This window comes from Pholcus phalangioides, unplaced genomic scaffold, assembly GCF_987345545.1.
Source record: "Pholcus phalangioides strain wild (caught in Gottingen) unplaced genomic scaffold, Ppha-v1.0 ptg000012l_1, whole genome shotgun sequence".
NCBI classification, from domain to species: Eukaryota; Metazoa; Arthropoda; class Arachnida; order Araneae; family Pholcidae; genus Pholcus; species Pholcus phalangioides.
In genome coordinates, this window is record NW_028301605.1 from 12,677,440 (window position 1) to 12,697,035 (window position 19,596).

The following is a 19,596-nucleotide window of genomic DNA, read 5'->3' on the forward strand; positions in this document are numbered from 1 at the left end:
AATAGTGGTACAGCTTCCTTGATGACTTGAGATATCAGATCTGGAACAATTGACTGAATAGCTTTAGTGATCAGTGCATGCGTGGAGATTTTCACATCTTCAATTATTTTTTCATGCATTGATTCGATTTCTTTACGGACCAAATTTTGGATATCGATTTTTAAGTCTGTGATAGTTGATGGCACACAATTTATACTTGCTCTGTCAGCAAAAGTTGGCGATTTATCTTGGAAGAATTTGCGAGCTTGATGAATTGGAATCCGCTTGATTGTTTTGTACTTGATTATTTCTGCCTCTTTAATATATGTTGGGCACTTCTTGTCCATGGGATCATGACCTTGAGCGCAGTTTATACATTTAGGAGCATTTGAACATGATTCTGTATCATGATGATCACCACAGGTCCTACAGATAGTGTTCGTAACTGGACAAAATTTAGTACGATGGGTAAATTTGAAGCAACGAGTGCATTGGCTTGGTTTTTCTATAAACTCTTGAGGATGGAAGATTTGGAACCATAATTTGAGATCAGCAGGAATGGAACTGCCCAAGATGGTAATTAACAAAGTATTTGTGGGTATGTTATTTTTCACAAAACGTCTAATGCACAATGGAACCAAACCATTGTCCATCAGCTCTAACGCCACATCACTCAGCTTTTCGGAACATGGAATATCTCTCAGAAGCAGTTTTGAAGATAATGTATCAGTAAGTAGAGTCGCTCTGACCCGAATATTTCCAATAGAGGACAGCGATAGGGCCTCCAATACAACTTCAGGTGATGCTGAAGTGAGAAGTAGGTCACCATTTCTTGCGAATCGGATTTCATCGATGAGTTTTGCATTCAGGAATTTTTGTTCAAGGCACATACGTAATTCCTTGGGCTTTGATTTAGGGATGGTCGTATCTCCAACAATCTTGACGGTGAACTGTAAGTTTGATCCAGATAGATTTTGAATAATGTCCTTGGGGCCGATGTCCGAAACCCAGAGATTATTTTCCGCCGATGTAGAAGGTAAGTCATTCAATGTCTCCATGGGAGAAAACATATTAGAGGATAGAGAATTCAATGATTGATGGTATTCATTGGGAGAGAACAATGCAGTATTAGAAGTATCTACACCTACGTCACTGAAGAAACACCCCAGATACTAACTAGTTGGCCAAAAAGAGCAAAAAAAAATATTATATATACGTTTGAACACTGAAAAAAACAACAAAAGCGAAGAATTAAGCGAAACAGAGAAAAAAAAACCCCTGAAAATTTAGCAAACAGGAAGAAAAAGCCGACCTCAAACGCGTGACGAATAAGCCGCCATTTTTTGTCCTTTCGATATGAACGACTCTCAACTCGCACGTTGCTTCGTTCGCCTGCGAGAGAGCGGCCACATTATGAACCAAAAAGCCACTTGAAGGAAGCTTGTCATCCAACGAAATATCAGGTTTTCACCGTATCGAAATTGAAGTCAACAAATTGATAATTTTCTTATTTGAAAATCTGATTAGGGGTCATTCAAGTATTACGTCAGCATCGAGGGGAGGGAGGGGGGTTTCGGATTTGCTGACTTTTGATGATAAGGGTGGGGGGGGGGGTTTGAAGGTTGCTTACGTCATCAATCACCCCTTTTTGAAGATATGAAATATTCTAAGCTGCTGACGAAATTTTGCTGGGGGGGGGGGGCAGTGTTTTGCTGACTTTTGCTGGCAAAGGGGGGGGGTCAAAAATGGCTGAAAATCTGCTTACGTAATACTTGAATGGCGCCTTATTTATATTTTCCGATGGGCTTGAAATCCTGATAATGAATCATTATTATGTTCACATGAACAGTTTTGTCACTGCGTTACGCAATGACAAAATCCGTGACTCAAAATGTTAAACCGTCCGCCAATAGCAGTTTTTTTTTTTTTTTGCCTTGTAGCATTTGCCGCGAATTCACAATGACACTAACAATTTTAAAAGGGAATTAAAATTAATTTAACACTCTAGAATACACTACAAGACATTCATTTTAAAAATATTGTTGGTGCTGCTACCTACTTTCAAAATCAGAAGTGCCTTATGTGGTGATGACGAAAAGCTCAGGTATAAAAAACTAAATTCTTCATTCAAGTTTTATCCTTATAAACAAAGCTTATAAATTGACCTGAAAGATCAAAATTCCAGTTCAGTAATTTTTTCAAGACCCAAGGAGACATCCAAAACAAAGTACATGCCTCCACTCAAGCAGATGACAGGCAAGATCGTAAAAAGTGAATTTTTCCACACTGCACTTTATAGTAATGTGCTGCCATCTAATGTCAAATTTAAAAGCGACTCATGTGGTGAAGATGAAGTTCAAAGTGAAAAAAACTATATTCTTTATTCCGCTCAGTTCCTTATAAACAAAGCTCTTAAACTGAACTGGAAATTTAAACTATAAGTTCGGTTATTTTATTTGAGCATAAGGAGACGTCCAAAACAAAGTGCCTCTTAATGAGCAGACGACAGAGAAGAAGTTGGTTCCCTACAAGCTAAGCTCACAAACAGAACTGGAAGTTCAAACTGCCAGTTCAGTAATTTTTTCAGGACACAAGGAGACGTTCAAAACGAGTAACCTGGAGAGAAGCAGACGACATTACTGGTCGGACTTATTACTAGAGGGAACATCCAGCCACCGCGACTGCAGCGACATCAAATGCGAGGAAAATTACGGGCTTCGGTGAAAACAAACTTCCCGCCTGTCGATTTGTCCGTAGAAATGTACAGTTCGGTCTCTAAATATTGGGTTTTAAAGATTTAAAAAAAGGATAGAAAGAACTCATTTAAAGGTGAAAAACGATTAAGTTATTTATTTCATTAATACCGGAATCATTCCTTTCATTAATGTGGAATAATTTCTTTCATAATTGCTTGGATTTTCCTTCATCAATTCTGGATTTTCCTTCATTATTTTTTGAATATTCTTTCATTAATTCTGGAATTTTATTTCCTTTATTAATTATTATTTCTTTCATTATTTCTGAAACAATTGCTTTCATTAATTCTGGATTTGTTTCTTTCATTAATGCTGAAACTATTTCTTTCACTAATGCTGAAATTATTTATTTTATTAATGCTGGAATTATTTCTTTCATTGATTCTGAAATTATCTTTCATTAATTTTGGAATTATCTCTTTTTCATTAATTTTGGAATTATCTCTTCCCTTCATTCTGAAATTATCTTTCATTAATTTTGTTATTATCTCTTTCATAAGTCTTTCACTAATTTTGGAATTATGACTTTTATTAATGCTGTAATTATCTCTTACATTAATTCTAGAATATGTTCTTCCATTAATGCTGACATAATCTTTCTTTAATGCTGAAATTATAACTTTCATTAATTTTGGAATTATCAGGGGGGGGGGGGGTCCGTGTTTGTTTTCACCGAGTCACGTGATGTTCCGACGAAAGATGTTGGAGGAGACCGCTGACGTAATACTCTCTCCAGAGGCTTGATTTATATACTGTTGGTGCTGCCATTTAATCCTCGAAATTTCAGGCAACTCATGAGATGATGAAAGAGAGATCGGGAAGAGTTCTTTTTGTTATTTTTTGGCGTGAAATTTTTTTATGAGACGAAAATTTGGGTAACAAAAATTGTACATTTGCAACAATCGATTTTATGTAGAAAAAATAATTATTTCTTTCCAAAAAAAACATTCGGACAATATGGATGATCGAACAAATAAGTGAAAACACGGATTATGTGGTCTTCAGAAAAACGAGACGTAGTTGAATTTTTCGAGAATTTTTCATGTAGGGCCTCCGAAAAGTCCCTTGGCTCGGGGCCTATGATGCTATTACGACGATCCTGCCTGTCAGCCCTACTCTTGTGGGGGTCATGGAATTCTAGTACCTGATTCCTTTACTTCTATTAATTAACATTAAACAAAACCATCAATAAAAAATTCGAAAAATGATCAAAGTCATCGAATTGCAACGTATATTTGATAAAGAGATGATGAAGTGCTTTAAAAGCATGACAAAACTTTATGACTGTTCAATGTGATTCGAGCCACGATGAAGTGTCAGCAGGTGGACCGCGCGCTAATTATTATTAATAATCTATGAATTTTGTAAAATTAGTTTAAATGCCATTCCCTCTCAACGGATCGTGTTTGATTACGATCCAAACTATCAACGCGTTCCTGAAATAAAAAAAAAATTAGAATAATAAAATGCGTTCTCTCTGAAAAAAAATTCCCCTCCAAGATTTATGTTCGCAACTCGAAAGTTTGTAAGTCGGGAACAACTACATAAAATGTTTTTAGAGGGAGCCGAAATTTTTTTTTTCTGCATTGGGTTGCGAAATTCTCCTGAGATCGGACCTGTCTCCGATTTTGAATTTAAATATCTCAGGGTATAAAGCAGTTAAAACATGTGATTTGTTTGTTGGGCTCAGAAGAGAAAGAGCAACAACTGTCTAATTGGAAGTTAGAGGGGGGGGGGGGTCGTACAAAAATTTACATTTTTTTGTTTTGTACACTGTATTTTCATCCTCAAAACTCATACAAGGTGATTTTTGGTCATATTTTGAGAATTTTGAAAAATTATAACCATACCACTACGACGAACGATTGATGGATAAAGGCTGTACCATTACTCCAAGGAGAAACCATTGAATCTTATGATGGCCATAATATTACCAATACGCATGGCCGCAACTAGTGAGGGGGGAGCAGGCGAGTCTGGTGCCCCAGGCGCATTCAAAAGGGGGCGCAAATTCAACCATTCAACCTATCCTTCAGCATTACGGGTGGGGGGGGGGGTGCCTAAGTGAGTGGTTGCCCCGGCTAACCAAGTATCCAGTTGCGGCCCTGCCAATAGGTATCTTATTTCTGACGATTCACCGTTATATATATATTGGGTATTTTTTCTTTTTAGATACATTGTCAAGTTTGTAATTTACACCTGGTAGCATTTCTTTTACTTCTATGGATGAAACTACACAGTTGATCCACTAATGACCCACAAAAATCATGTCCTTATTCTGTAGAACTTGGTTTGCTGCATGGGGCCCATCTGGTCACTTCTGGCAACCAAGTGACAATTAGATCTGGTTCCGATTTTCAAGAGTAAATATCCAAATAGGTAGGTAGGTAGGAATTTTTAGCTGTAGGTAGTAGTGCCTCTTCCAGAAAAGTCGCTTTATATGTGGGCGTGTGATAATGTTAAGAGACAGCCCTGGGCGTACTTTATGAAAATTGCGAAAAGCTAATCGAAAAACTTGGCAATAATGTGAAGTCTAGTTTGCAATATTATTAGATTCCCATCTTTCGTGCCACTCTTGTGATAATGATCTTTAACTATTACAATCAAGTGTTCTTACAATTTTAGGATCTTCTATCGGATGATGGATGTTGAAAAAAAATCCGTGCATTAAAAAGAAAATACTATATGATATCTTTTTGGTGGTGCTCCTTTAGTACGGATGCCCTAAGCACGTGCTTATTTTGCTTAACGGTTAATCTGGCCCTGACTGCGTACATGATTTCTCTGGAATATGAATGTTTCAAACAAATATTTAAAAAATTTTCACACGTATTTTAGTTCATTTTTTTAAGTTCATAGCATGGCTACAACATGAACCTGTATCCTTGATACATTATTGAAAACGATGTGAAAGGTTGAACTTTTCAATTGTGATTCATTTCTGTGTGGCTACTCCCTTATTATATACTACTTTTATCCGCGTGAAGAGAATAAAATTAATAAAACTGCTTGCTACCACTTTTTACGATTTTTATCACTATAAGAATGCGTATTTTGGAAGCTGCAACTGACATTTTCTCAACGAAACCATAATCACATTTACTCAAAAATAAACTAATTCGAAATAATACAAATTTTTCATCCAGTACAAGTAACTTGATGACTTTGTGTCGTCTTCAAGCGCAGAATTTACATTGATTGAAAATAATTTATTCTATTTTTTTGTTACTATATTCCTATTACGTTTATTTTGCTCTTTCGTTATTTTCATAAATTAAAAATTAATCAAATTAAATTCAAACATATACTTCAGACAATTTTTGGATAACTATCTTCTAATGGAAAAACGGAAGGGGGGGGGGGTAGAAAATTATTGGTGTCCGCAAGAGGAGCCACAGGAATGAGAAATGGTTGAAAGGGGGGCCATGGACAAAAAAAATTTTGAGAACCACTGGATTAGTGTACTCCTCTCTCAGTCCAAGCCAAAAAGCAGCCACACCGACGCCTCACTCTTGGCGAACTTGCCTTTGAGTGTAAAATAGGGGAGCAAAGATCAATAAATTCATCTCGTTCGTAAACAGTGAAATCTATTTCCACCGCACTGTCCTGCGAAATCAAATGGTGAGACAAACCAGTCGAGAGTCTCAGTGGAAAGAGATGAAAAAAGTACGTAACTATTGAACCTTGCAATCTTGATAGGTGTTGACAAATGAGGTTTTATCAGCTTATCGGAAGGTGATGTCACTCTCCTCAATTACTACGAAGGTTTCGACAGCTGGGCTGATGGGAAGATAAATCCTAGAAAGAAAATCCAACTGGACTTGCCGGGAATCGAAACCCACGTCCTTTCACTTGCCGAGGAGCGCCTTAGACCAATAAACTACAAAGCCAACGAATCCTCTTCTCCTAGAGTTCGTGTGCGCTGTCCCAACACCATCTACAGCAGAAAGCGTCCAAGCGAAGCTCGTGACGTCATTGAAGAAGTCCATTTCACCTGTAGCCATTGGATACAGCAATAGCAGGCCGACGCATGTGATATCTTTACCTTTTTTTGCGGTATATCTAATGATTATAGGTGAAATGGACTTCTTCACTGACATCACGAGCTTCGCGTGGATTCTTTCTGTTATAGATGGTGTTGGTTGAACGAGACCGTACATGGACAGCCAGACCTAACTCAGACCAAAGCCCATATTGCTGACACTGCTACCAGATGGCGACTTATCCGATGAGTCTGTCATGCATGAGAGTAATTAATTTGACTTAATTTATTTTTATATTAAGACCTTAAGTGGACTGTAATATTTTTTTTTATTTATCTCCATAACATCTCGCGGGACCCCTTAGGCGATATCACGGCACCCTAGGGTGCCGGGGCACACCGGTTGGGAAACACTGCTATATTGTTTGTATAGTTATTTTTATAGTTTTTCTCTCAAATTTCACTTCTTTTTCTCTCATCACATGGAACTAATCCAATACAGTTGCTATGTATGGACATGTATCACACGTTGGCGAATGGATTTGGTTCGGGCCATCTTGCATCAGCACACCGAACTTTGACCACGGATCTCCAGCCACTTCCCGAATCAGCCGGCCAAAGCTCGAATCATTTCTGAAAATCAGAATTTGGCGAAAAACACTTGGCCAATTCGCGAAGTGGCCGGCCCCGTCGCGAATTGGCCACAAACATAATATACATACAAGGTGCATAGCAAACGGGAGCATGGCATTTCACTGGCGAACCGTTGATCCTAGAGGTATTACTTCTAATTAGAAAAAGTTTCCAAATAACGTGTAGTACTTGGATATGTCATTCGTGTTTCATTAGTTATTATTATTATTTGTGTAACTATTTATTGTTTTGACTTACAATGAAGCTCCGGAAGGGGCGGGATGGTTCTGGGGGCGGGAGAATTCGGTCGTGGGGAGTGATGTGGATTTTTGGGTGGTCGGGTGGCGGCTGTTGGGGCTGAGGATGTTTAGTTGGGGTTGGGGGCGCAAACGTCCTGGTGGTGCCGGACGGAGATGCAGGGCTATTGTTGGGTTGGGAATGTGAGGGAGGCATGGTGACGAGAGAGTTTTGGTGAGGGGCGCCCTGGGAGGTTGGATTTTCTTGGGGTGGCTTCGCTTGGCTGAAACACCAGTAGGATTTCCCGGTGCATCCGCGGTCTTATGGACCACTGTGCTTAAATTGAAATAGCGATAGAGCCTGGACGTGCTCGGTTCATTCTGTATTCTGCATTAGTTATTAAAACAAAAAAAGTAACCTGTTATATACAGTCCCTGTATGCCCGAAACCCCAACCAGAAAGTTGTTGCTCTGTCTCTCTTGATGCCAAAAAAAAATTCCGAATTTCTAAGCTCAATATTCGCAGACATATTCGAATTTTTACAATCTACGTCATTGTTTTATGTTTCACGCAACATTGTTTTATTTGTTTACAGAAATTTCGCCCCTGACAATTCGTCTGCCCATGTGAGTGACAAAGAGAGTAGGTAAGTGATCAAGGGAGTGTCCGTATGAGCAGTGCCGTAACTAGCCATTCCTGTGTCCTGTGCAAGAATTTGCATTTAGGCCCCTTCTGCCCCCCCCCCTCCAAGTGGGTCTTGTGTGGGTACACCTGCCTAGTACGGCACTGCGTATGAGTGACCAAGTGAGTGGGTGAGTGACCATATTAGTGATCAACTAAGTGGGTGATTGACCATATGAATGGCCAATTAAATGCATGAGTTTTGCAATGAGAGACCGTATGAGTGAACAAGTGAGTGTGGTTAATCATACGTTCACTCATGCGGTCACTAACTTGATTACGAGTACGATCTTTCACTTGATCATTCATGTTGTCATTCAATTATACACTCACTCACACTTACTCATACGGTCATTCACTTAGTCAATCACTTTGTCACTCACTCACCTAATCACTTGGTCACTCACCTAATCACTTGGTCACTCACCTAATCACTTGGTCACTCACACAGCCAGGACGCAGTAAGTCACTTACAGTTGGTCACTCACTGTCGGTCACTTACTTGTCTACTCAAACAGTCAGTCACTTGCTTGGTCAGTCACTCGGTCACTCATACAGTCAAAGGCAGGCGAAATGCACAGGGGACGAGACTTGCAAGGGGCGAAATGTCGGCGGCGACGCGACGAAATTTCCGGATCCCATTTTATTAATATATGTACTTTTGTTTCCTTGACATGACAAGAACGAATTCTATCTTATTTTTATATGGTCATTTGTTTTGGTGCAGTTTGACCTAACTGTTCCTCGCGCCAATAAAAACAAATCCAATCCAGATCATTTATCGAAGTAACGGCCTGATTGTGTGTAATTCCAACGCAGATCGGGGAAAGCACCCTCTCTTGCGGGAAACTGGCCATCGCTACCAATTTCGGAGACACCATCAGGAAAGGACAAAAACGTGCAGCTCCAGCCCTGGGCCTTTCAGGCCGGTACCACGATGGAAGAAGTTTGCAAGATCACGAATCTGAGACCTTACGAGCCACTTGCCATGCCTCTTAGACAAGTAAGAGCCCATCTTTTGCTAATTCTTTTTATATACATATAATTGCGATCAAATGTTTGCATAAAATTTGCCCCCCCCCCCAGTAGGGTGATGGCCAAAATGGTCTCAAATGCTGCAGACCCCCCCCCCCCCACAAAAAAAAACCTTCATGAAACTATAGGGTTAAGCGGAACACTAGTTGGAAAACCATGCTCTAGATGTCTGGATTGTGCCCACCATCACTTGTGGCTGAGGTTCTGTAATCTCGGAACCCCTTCGCATCGTGGGCATGGGGCTTATTCACAGCGGAACGGGAGGGGGGGGGGGGCCTAGAGGGCTATAACCCAAGGTGACAAATTCGAGGATGAGTGATCAAGAAAAAACTAGTGGGAGAAGGGTGGTGTGTGCGAAATTAGATTAGCGAGCTGATCTCCCGTATTAAAAAAACATCCCGCCACAGAGAGCCCAATCAGGCCTACAACATTTGAAAATTCACGCATGACACGCCAAGCAAAAATAAACCAGCCTTGTCTATTTCTGGATTCAGAAGAAAGAATGCGGCATTATTCAAGCATGCCAAAGAAACAAGTGTCACGTTAGTCCACAACACGTATGCACGCACATTCCAACATATACCAATTCGTTAGAAGTTCCTCGGAAGAATATGGAGGAGGTATATGTGTGGTTTAGTATTAGGCCATAAATCCACGTCTGTCTTGCGAACGACAGTGAATAAACCAACGAGTGAGGGACCTAGAGGATTTGCAAGCATTTTTGGGAAACCTAGAGAGCAAGTGAAAAGGTCAGTGAAAGATTAAAAGAGTGACCTGGAGCACGGGCAACTCAACACAAGGCCAACGAAACTAGTGACTTTTTACGTCCGACCACTGCCGTCTTGACGCACGGGCCCACCCGGGCACGGCACGGGGGACCTCAAGAGAAGAGGGCCTCACAAAAACGATAACCGGTTGAAATTGTGGAAAAGGGGCCATTCAAGTATTACGTAAGCATATTTTCATCCATTTTTTGACCCCCCCCCCTCCTTCCCCCCCCCCCCCGTCAGCAAAAGTCAGCAAAACACTGAACCCCTTCCCCCTGTCAGCAAAATTTTGTCAGCAGCTTAGAATACTTCATATCTTAAAAAAGGGGTGGTTGATGACGTAAGCAACCTTCAAACCCCTTCCCCCCCCTTGTCATCAAAAGTCAGCACATCCGAAATTTCCCCCCCCCCCGATGCCGACGTAATACTTGAATAACCCCAAATTGGCCAGGCAGGGCCTCAGAAAAATCACGTGGCCCGGGGGACCATCATGCCTTTAAGACGACCATGCGTCCGATCGAGGGATGTATTATATTCCCTACGTTCATGCCCAGAGCGTCATACGGAATGTATCACTTCACCAAGCACACAGCGTCGGCCGAACCCCAGGATCGGACAAATAAAATCGCGTGATATCTAGCTTCGTTTTCCGCTGAGGTGGTCGAATGGTCATAGTGACGGACTCGCGTCGTTCCATCTCCGGGACCCGGGTTCGAACCCCACCGTCGCTGTAGTGGTGGGCGGCTGAAGTTGGTTTCCTGTGGTTCCCAACTTCGAGTTAAAACAGTCGTTTTTTAACCGTCGTGAGATAGGTTCGTTTTACCCATAGACTTAAGATATAAATAGACCGCGCACGCTATTCATAAAACTTGTCGAACGTGAAGAAAAGATGAGCAGTATTGTCGGGGAAAGAACAGGTTTCTGCGCTATTACATTTGGCGCGTTTTCGCAGAAGCTAGGATGTTGCTGTAACGAAATTTGACTCAATTCGATCAAGTTGATGAAAACTTTCCTTCATTTTTTCAATGAATTTCACTCATTTTTATGTGAAATATTTAGGGAGTATCAGATTTGAAAAAATAAATTCTATAAAATAAACAAATATTGGAAAACGGAACAACGTATATGTTGTAAAGCCTAATTCGTTTATATTTTTAAATATTCTCTTCATTCACTTTGTCGCTTTTAATTTCGAAAATTTATTTATACGAGGGGTTATTAAAACAAAAATATATCTTTCCAGAACATTACAATTACTCTATATACTCATAATTAATGTATAATTAATTATAATGCATCATATTATGTTACGTAATGTAACACATTCACACTCATACCATATTCAGTCATGAAATAATATTCAAACAATAAGAAAAAGTTTCATTTCTAACATTCCTGAAAAACCTTTTATAACCTCATCACACAAAACTGTAAACACTTACATAATACTTCAGGATTAAAATAGATTTTACTCAAGAAAATTACAGAATCTCATCATCAATTTCTCTAAATTATAAGAATTAAAATTCCATGTAGAGTATATATGTAATAATTTAAAGTGTGTGTATATATATATATATATATATAATATTTTAGGATATAATATTTCATATATATAATATATGAAATTATAATATTATAATATTATATATAATATATAAAATGCATGATGAAATTTCCTACATGTGTAAGCGAAAGAGGGTTCTCATACTTGGGGATTTCAATTACCCGGGTATTGATTGGGAGAACCTTTCATCTGGAAATCAGTATGAAAGAGACTTTCTTAAGTTGGTGCTCGAAAATTTTTTGTATCAGCATGTATCAGAAGCCACTAGGGGTACTGCTATTTTGGATTTAGTTCTTACTAGTTCTGAGGATCTAGTTGAACATGTTTCGGTGGGGGAAGAGTTTTCTTCCAGTGATCATCGTATCGTCAGATTTCACTGTAACTTTTCCTCGGGTAAGGTTGATAACAAAAGACTGGTTCCTTGTTTTCGGAGAACTAACTTTGATGTTTTGAGAAGAAGGTTAGCGGAAGTTTTCAAAGACCGGTTGGAATCAGTAGGGGTGGTAAGTCAATGGGAAGAATTTAGTACGAAGCTGTCCTCTGTTTTGCACGACGTCATACCCTTTGTTCGAAAAAAGCGTGTTTGTACATCACACCCTGGATGGTTCACGGATAGCGTGCGGAACCTTTATCTTGAAAAGAAAAGAGCATTCAGAGAGTATAAAAGTGGACGTGGTGACCTATCATTGTTTACTGATAAAAGAAGACTGTTGAAGAAAGCGATAAGGGATAGTAAAAAGGAAGTTGAATCTAGGTTGGCAGATAACATTGGCTCTGACCCAAAATCATTTTTTCGATACGTCAATAATGGATGTAAGGGGACAGTTGGCCCCCTCTCGATAGGAGGCTCTAAGGTAGAGAGCAATGTAGGCATGTGTAGTGCTTTCAATGACTTTTTCGCGTCGGTTTTTAATGGAGATAATGATATTCGATATACGGGTGTTGCATGGGGTAATAAAACCCTCAACGATATTCAAGTAGAAGACGTGGAGGTCCTAAATCTTCTAAGAAATGTATGTGCAAGCAAAGCTCCAGGACCAGATGATATCTATCCCAGGGTTCTCAGGGAAGGTGCTAATGAATTGTTGGGGCCAGTCGCACAGATATTCAGGAGTAGTGTTGCTGAGGGTATCGTCCCGAGAGATTGGAAACTGGCTAACGTTGTTCCGATATTTAAGAAGGGTAGTAGAGAGGTGGTGTCTAATTATCGTCCAGTGAGTTTGACGAGCTCCCTCTCGAAAATTTTGGAAATTATCATCAAAAGGCAGTTTGTGAAGTGGATAGACGAGAATAATGTATTGTCGGATAATCAGCATGGGTTCAGGAAGGGGAAGTCATGTGTAACTAACCTCCTTTGCTTCTATGATTACGTGACTAAGGCTTTGGGTAAGAGCAAAAATGTCGACGTTGTTTTCCTTGATTTCCAGAAGGCATTCGATCGGGTCCAACATGGCAAACTCTTGAAGCGTTTACACGAGATTGGAATAGGGGGCAACTTGCTGAATTGGATAGAATCGTGGTTAAGAGATAGGTCGCAACGAGTTATGGTGAACGGGGAATTCTCTGGTTGGACAGACGTCACAAGTGGAGTTCCTCAGGGAAGTGTCCTTGGCCCCATACTTTTTTCACTTTTTATCGACAAACTCGATCAGGGTATCGATGGAATTACTAGCAAATTCGCAGATGATGTGAAGCTAATGGGGGTAATCGGGAATGAAAGCGATAGGGAGTTGCTCCAGACCAACTTAAACAAGATTGCAGCATGGGCAAATGAATGGGGCATGACGTTTAGCGTAGATAAGTGCATGGTCGCTCATTTTGGTTCGAACAACCCACGGTTATCTTACGAGTTGAATGGTGTCACTATCCCGGATGCAACTAGAGTCACCGATTTGGGAATTCTCATTGACGAGCGACTTAAGTTTTCTGAACATTGTTCAGCGGTTGTCAAAAAAGCGAATAGAATGCTTGGTCTCATTTTCAAAAAGGTCTCTTCGCGTTCTCCTAAAGTCATTCTTCCGCTTTTTCGAGGTTTAGTTCGTCCTGGACTGGACTATGCTGTAAGGTTTTGGAGACCATACCTACAGAGGGACATAGACTTGATTGAAGGGGTGCAGAGAAGAGCTACGCGTGTCCTTATTGGCACACAGGGCTTGAGTTATGAAGAGAGACTTCATTTTTTGAATATGTTTACATTGGATGAACGCAGGTGTCGAGGAGATATGATCGAAGTGTTCAAAATTTTCAATGGGATGGATAGGATGGACCATGAACTTTTAGTACACCGCCAATCAACTGCTTTTACAAGGGGACACCAGTATCGATTGGTGAGGGACAATGCAAGGTTATGGTGTCGCAGGGAATTTTTCTCTAATAGGGTTGTTAATAAATGGAATAGCTTACCCCCGGAGGTAGTAAATTGTAACACAATTGACACGTTTAAAAAGAAATACGATAAACATGTTGGGGTAAATCGAGAAGCTATCCATTCTTAGAATAAGACAACCATAAGTATTCTTTATGGGCATTGTATGATATTTTATCATGTGTATATATTGTTTATAATTTGTGTTAATTGCATTTTTAATTGGGTTACTGTATTTTTGAAACATATGACATCCATATTTTTATGGGCATCTTTTTATCAGCCACCTCGTTGGGCATTTTGCCTGTTGTGGCGTTGTATTTGTATTTGTATTTGTATTTGTATATTTGTATATAATATTTACACATGTCACATATGTGACATATGTAATCTCTTCGCTCCAAAAGTATGCATATGTTAATCTTAATTTAAGGTATTAAACCGTTTTTAGAATGATTCTTTTTCAAGATAACATCTGAGGTACACAATATATGACTTCAGGTCTTAGTACAGATATTGACTCAAAAAATCAATTGAATAATTAATTTTCTTGTTTGAAGCGGCAATTTCACATACAACAAACATAAATTAATGAATAAAAAAATTTCTTTTCTGTAATAGTTTTATCTCAGGTGTGAAGAGGGGTAAAAATACTAATATTTTTAGAGGTTGTTATGCACTTTTATGCAAAACTGCAATTGTCTAGAGAGGGGGGGGGGGGGGAGTTTTCCTCACATTCTATTTAAATAGAATATTTTTCATAAATTTCTCCTCCTGAAAAGCATATTTTCTTCCAAGTTGAGCAAAAGTCGAATCTCGCCAAATCTTGCGGAGACGTATATTTCAGTTAAAACTTCATAAAACACAATTTCAATCATTTATTGCCAAAAATTCTATTAAAACATTTAATAATGATTCATGACATTTGAATTTTACCAAAACTTGGAACTTTAATTGAATTAAATCCAAAATGGAATCGTTAAAAACTGAGACTACGTCAGAAATCCATTGCATCGTCAATTTAATATTCCAATTTTTAATTTATAAGAAGGGGAATAAGCAAAAAAGTATTCCCTTGTGAAAGGATACTGGTCCCCCCTTTCCTAAACCGCTCAGAACATCCGAAAGCTGCGCAAGTGTTGGCCATTCTAATCAAAAATAAGACAGCGCGTGTAGATCGTCATACGAGTAGCCATAAGGAAAGCATTGCCAGCGAGATTCCCTGACCAGCCTTTCGACTGGAGTCACGTGACTCCGGATCTTTGCTTCACATTGTAACCCCTCGCGCGCACTCTATAGTATTATTACTCTGTGGTTTTACCCTACTGTTGATAGACCAGGGTTCTCTGAATTGATACGCAAGGGGGGGGGGGGGTTAGGGCTTCCGCTTGGTGCACGTTGCACTAAGCCCTGGGGTCAACGGCTTTAGCTCTGTAGCTATAGCTAAAAACCACTCGACGGGCGTTAAGAGAGGTGGCAACCCCCCCCCCCCCCCCCCCGCCACTTGAACCAGACTCTCGACTCGGGAATTACTTCCGTCTCGTCTGTCGGATCTGTACCGAGCAGGATGGCGACGTCCGTTCAACAATTAACCTGTATCGACCTTAGGGCTGGGTCAGGGATGCATACCTATATTCCCAACTTCGAGGAGCGAATGCGACCGTTCTCCCCTTTATAAAATCTCACCACAGAACACAATGGGCCTACACATAACGGTGCAATTATTCAATCATTGCACTGCGCTCAAAGTTAGAAAAATTGACGGCAGACGGAAGCACACTACACATAACAAGCATTACGCATTGACAAACTTCACCCGTTAGATTCACAGCATGTACACGCACACTCCAACATGTACCAATTCGTTAGAAATTCCGCAGAGGAATGTGAACGAGGTGCATGTGCGGTTTAGTAGTAGTAGTACCTCCGTTTTCCTTGAATTGAGTCGGCTGTGTCTAGAGGTAGAGCATTACAAACTAAAATTTACTCAATCCCGGGGCCAGTATTAATTTTGGTGCCCTTCCCCGCGGGTATAAAGTAAATCCAATACCTTTCCTGGTCCATCACCACGGCAAAAGATCCCTCTGCCGTCCCTTCGTTGCGGCCCTGCCTATAAAGAGTTTGCTAGCACGTAAGTGACCGAAAGAGCGAACTACTACTACTAATAATCATATATGCCCCTCGTACACATTCTTCCGCGGAATTTATAACGAACTGGTACAAGCCGGAATGTGCGCGTACGTGTTGTGAACGAAGTTTGTAGTTGTGAAGTTTGTTTCTGTGCAATGCTTGTTTTGTGTAGTGCTGCCATCAATTTTTCTAACTATGAGTGAACACGGTAATGATTGAAGAATTTACCGTTGTGTAGGCCTGTTGTACTCTGTGGCAAGACTTTAACGGGGAGAGGGGCCAGCACCTCTTAGAGATAGAAGGCCTCCGCAGTTTGCATGTGACGTCAGTAAGTAGTTCATTTTCCCTCAGAATATTCCGGGAAAAAAAAAACTCCCTCCTCGTGCCAGTATCATCGTTGTGAGGAAAAGAAATGATCGGGGTCAGAATTGGCGATTTCTATGCCCCACATCCAATCACTATGCTTTGTTTGTGAGCCAATCAGGTTGATTCTACGCCAAAATAAGAAGAAACTAAATAGGATGCTGTGTTTCAAAATGCGGCAAACTTGCTAGGTAGTCCGAATACGTTTATGGCAAACAGTGCAGAGGCCTTCTATATCTAGGAGATGCTGGATGGGCTCGCATTCACACCTCGAAGTTGAGAAAAAAGTGAAGTTGGAAAAAGAAAAAGTGAACTAGAAAAGGCAGCTAGGTTAGTGAATGAACGAAAAAAAACGACCTAGAGAGCTAGGTACTAGGTGAGTGAGCGGCTAAAAGAGTGACTTATAATCAGAGGCATATTTAAATTGAGGGGGGGGGGAAGGCAAACCTGCCGTGGCCCAGGGCGGAAAATTTGAAGAATGAGCGGTCAAAAAAATCAGATTAGCCTACTTGTGCAACACCACACTGACCCTAGTTTACTGGCGGCGAAACCATAAATCCGCCTTTGATCATTAATTCTAGCACCAGCATTTGTAGCAGAAGGCCTCCGCGCGAAGCTCGTGACGTCACCGAAGAAAGTCATCTCACCTATAGCCAGGGCCGGATTTAGACAGGTGCGAAGGGTGCAAGCCGCTCCCGGAGGAGGCACAATGCATTGTTGCTAGAAAGATTATCGAGCTGTGGCTTGGGTATAAAGCTCCTTGGTGTTCACTAGGATGCTCATGGCAAGCAGGATTCTTAGGGCGGGGAGGGATGGTTTAGCACCAAGAAATACTGTTTGTGCACACACAAATGCACTGGGGGGATTGGGAAACCCCGTTTTAGAGGGTCGCAAAGCTGTTCTTGTATCGAGCCGCAAAATACCTAAGGCCGTCCCTGCCTATAGTCATTGGATATACTGCAAAAAAAAGGGGGGGGGGTAAAGATGGCGCATATCGGCCTGCTTTGATGATCCAATGATTATTGGTGAAATGTGTATAACCTTCTTCAGTGAGACGTCACGAGCTTCGCGCGTAGGCCTTCCGCTATAAACGGCGTTGGTTATGAACAGGGCCGCAACTGGGAAGGTGAAGGGGGTAGGTGAATTTGGTGCCGGGCGCTGGGCTAGAGGGGGGGGGGACGTCGAATTCACCCTCTGACCTGTTCCTTCTACACGGCGGGGGGGGGGGGCCAAAATACATGCTTGCCTTTATTTATTTTTTTTCTTGTTTTGACTTTGCTCTTGAAAAATGCTAAATCAAATCGGCCAACGCGCGTTAAGCCCTTTTTATTTTTTTAAATGAATGTAGGCGGTGACAGCGAAAGGCTGGGTCATTGCCAAATGCATACTGGATCTGGTGAACCTGGACCCATATAAAACGGCCGACATGATCCAGGTAAGCAAGTCAGTATATTATGTGCTTGTAATTATATACGTTCTAAAAGCATTGCAGCGTCAAGGGCCCAACTTTTACGTGGGCACCCACAGTGTCTGTCAACCATTTTCGTTTGGATCACGTGATTATATGCTGTCGAATAGCGATTTGCATATTCTTAAGGGTGCACACTCTTATCGTTGTTCAATGGCTATTTCCTGAACCGTTAGTTTTAGGGGACAGCTCTCAATTAGAAAAAGAAAAATGTTTCAAATGATGTCGCCCGTCATCTTTGAATACTGTTCAAATGAGGAAAAAAAATTAATAATAAAAAAGTTACAAAATTTGAATTTTTAGACGGTCCCCGGGCACTATCAGTCATGTCTAGAAAAATATTCTTCATGCTTCAACATGTGCTATAAAAAAAAGGAAGACTGCGATAAGAGTGGACAGACACCCGGTATATATAACGAATCAGAGATAAATACGGAATTTTCGTTCGTTAAATCGAGGAATCGTTGTATCGGGTTTAAGATTGGCAAAAATACGAACAGACAAAAGGAACTTCTAAAGCCGAATCCACACACGCAAAGCTATGCAGCTTTAACCCGCGCTCAATCTAGACTTGCGCAGTGCGGGCTGTTTTTAATGGTTTGATTTTTCGTAGCCGCCTTCGTAAAACTGGTCTTGCGCAGGTCAGAATCACGTAGCGCGGCGGGTGCGGACAAAAAGGCAGGGCCGTCTTATGAAGTATCATGGCTCAAGGGCCAATTGACTTTTCTGAGGCCCTACCAAACAAATTCTCGAAAATTTCAATCAGATCTAATTTTTGTGAGGCCCCCCAGAAGGCCTTTGCTTGAGGCCCCCATGCCGTGCCCGGGTGGGCCCACACAAATTTGCCGCTTTTCTCCCATTCTTATAATTTTCTCGGCCGCTCATTCCCCTAATTTTCCTCCCCTCTGAACTTGCCACCTTGGGCCATAGCCCACTAAGCCCCCCTCCCCCGTAAATACGCCACTGAATGCATTTTAATTACACAAAAAAGTCGTCAATTCTTTTCTATCTTTCTCGTTTCAGAGATGTTGTTATTATTAACCAGTGTGGTGTCACGAATCCCGAGACAATTTGAAGACATTATCACTAGGATGGACCTGGTCGCCTCTGGACTATTTCCGTACACAGATATTGCGCCGGCGAAAAATGTTTTCACGCTTTTTCTTGAAATTAGAAGAAAAAAAAATTGGGACCTAGATTGTAATTTGATGAATAAAACAATTGTTATTTCCTTTTTTTACGAAAAAAAAATATATACATGTTGTTGAAGATTTAAACAAGTAGGGCCGCTTTGGCCCTACTTGTTTGTAACCCTACTGCTATGCTTTTCTTCATGTTTGTACATTGCCGCCCTCCCTGTTTTGCATATGTTATGCATTAACACAGAGAGAGAGTTGCAATTAATTAATATGAGTTTAATAATTAATAATTTCATTAGGTAATACTTTTATTAATTATTATTTTTATTGATTAATATTTTTTTTAATTTGAAATTTTTGCCTACTATGCTTAGAGGACACTGGAGCTTGCTCCACTTCGAGTGCCCTTTTTTTCCATGCCCCACCAGTTTAAATTTCTTATAAAATGGCCTGGTTGGTGTCTGTGGCAGGACTTACATTATTGTACAAAAAGA

At 40.6% G+C, this 19,596-nt stretch overlaps 1 protein-coding gene across 1 annotated transcript in view; it reads left to right on the top strand.

The window, feature by feature from the left end:
- LOC149079602 (uncharacterized) overlaps positions 1-19,205 on the top strand; it is a 29,540-nt gene extending 10,335 nt beyond the window's left edge. Inside the window, exons 4-6 of the mRNA XM_089240211.1 lie at positions 9,088-9,271; positions 17,844-17,930; positions 18,987-19,205. Of these exons, the coding sequence (XP_089096337.1) occupies positions 9,206-9,271; positions 17,844-17,930; positions 18,987-19,004 (171 nt within the window). The 5' untranslated portion in view covers positions 9,088-9,205 and the 3' untranslated portion in view covers positions 19,005-19,205. The remainder of the gene's footprint in view (positions 1-9,087; positions 9,272-17,843; positions 17,931-18,986) is intronic.
- Positions 19,206-19,596: the final 391 nt, after the last annotated feature.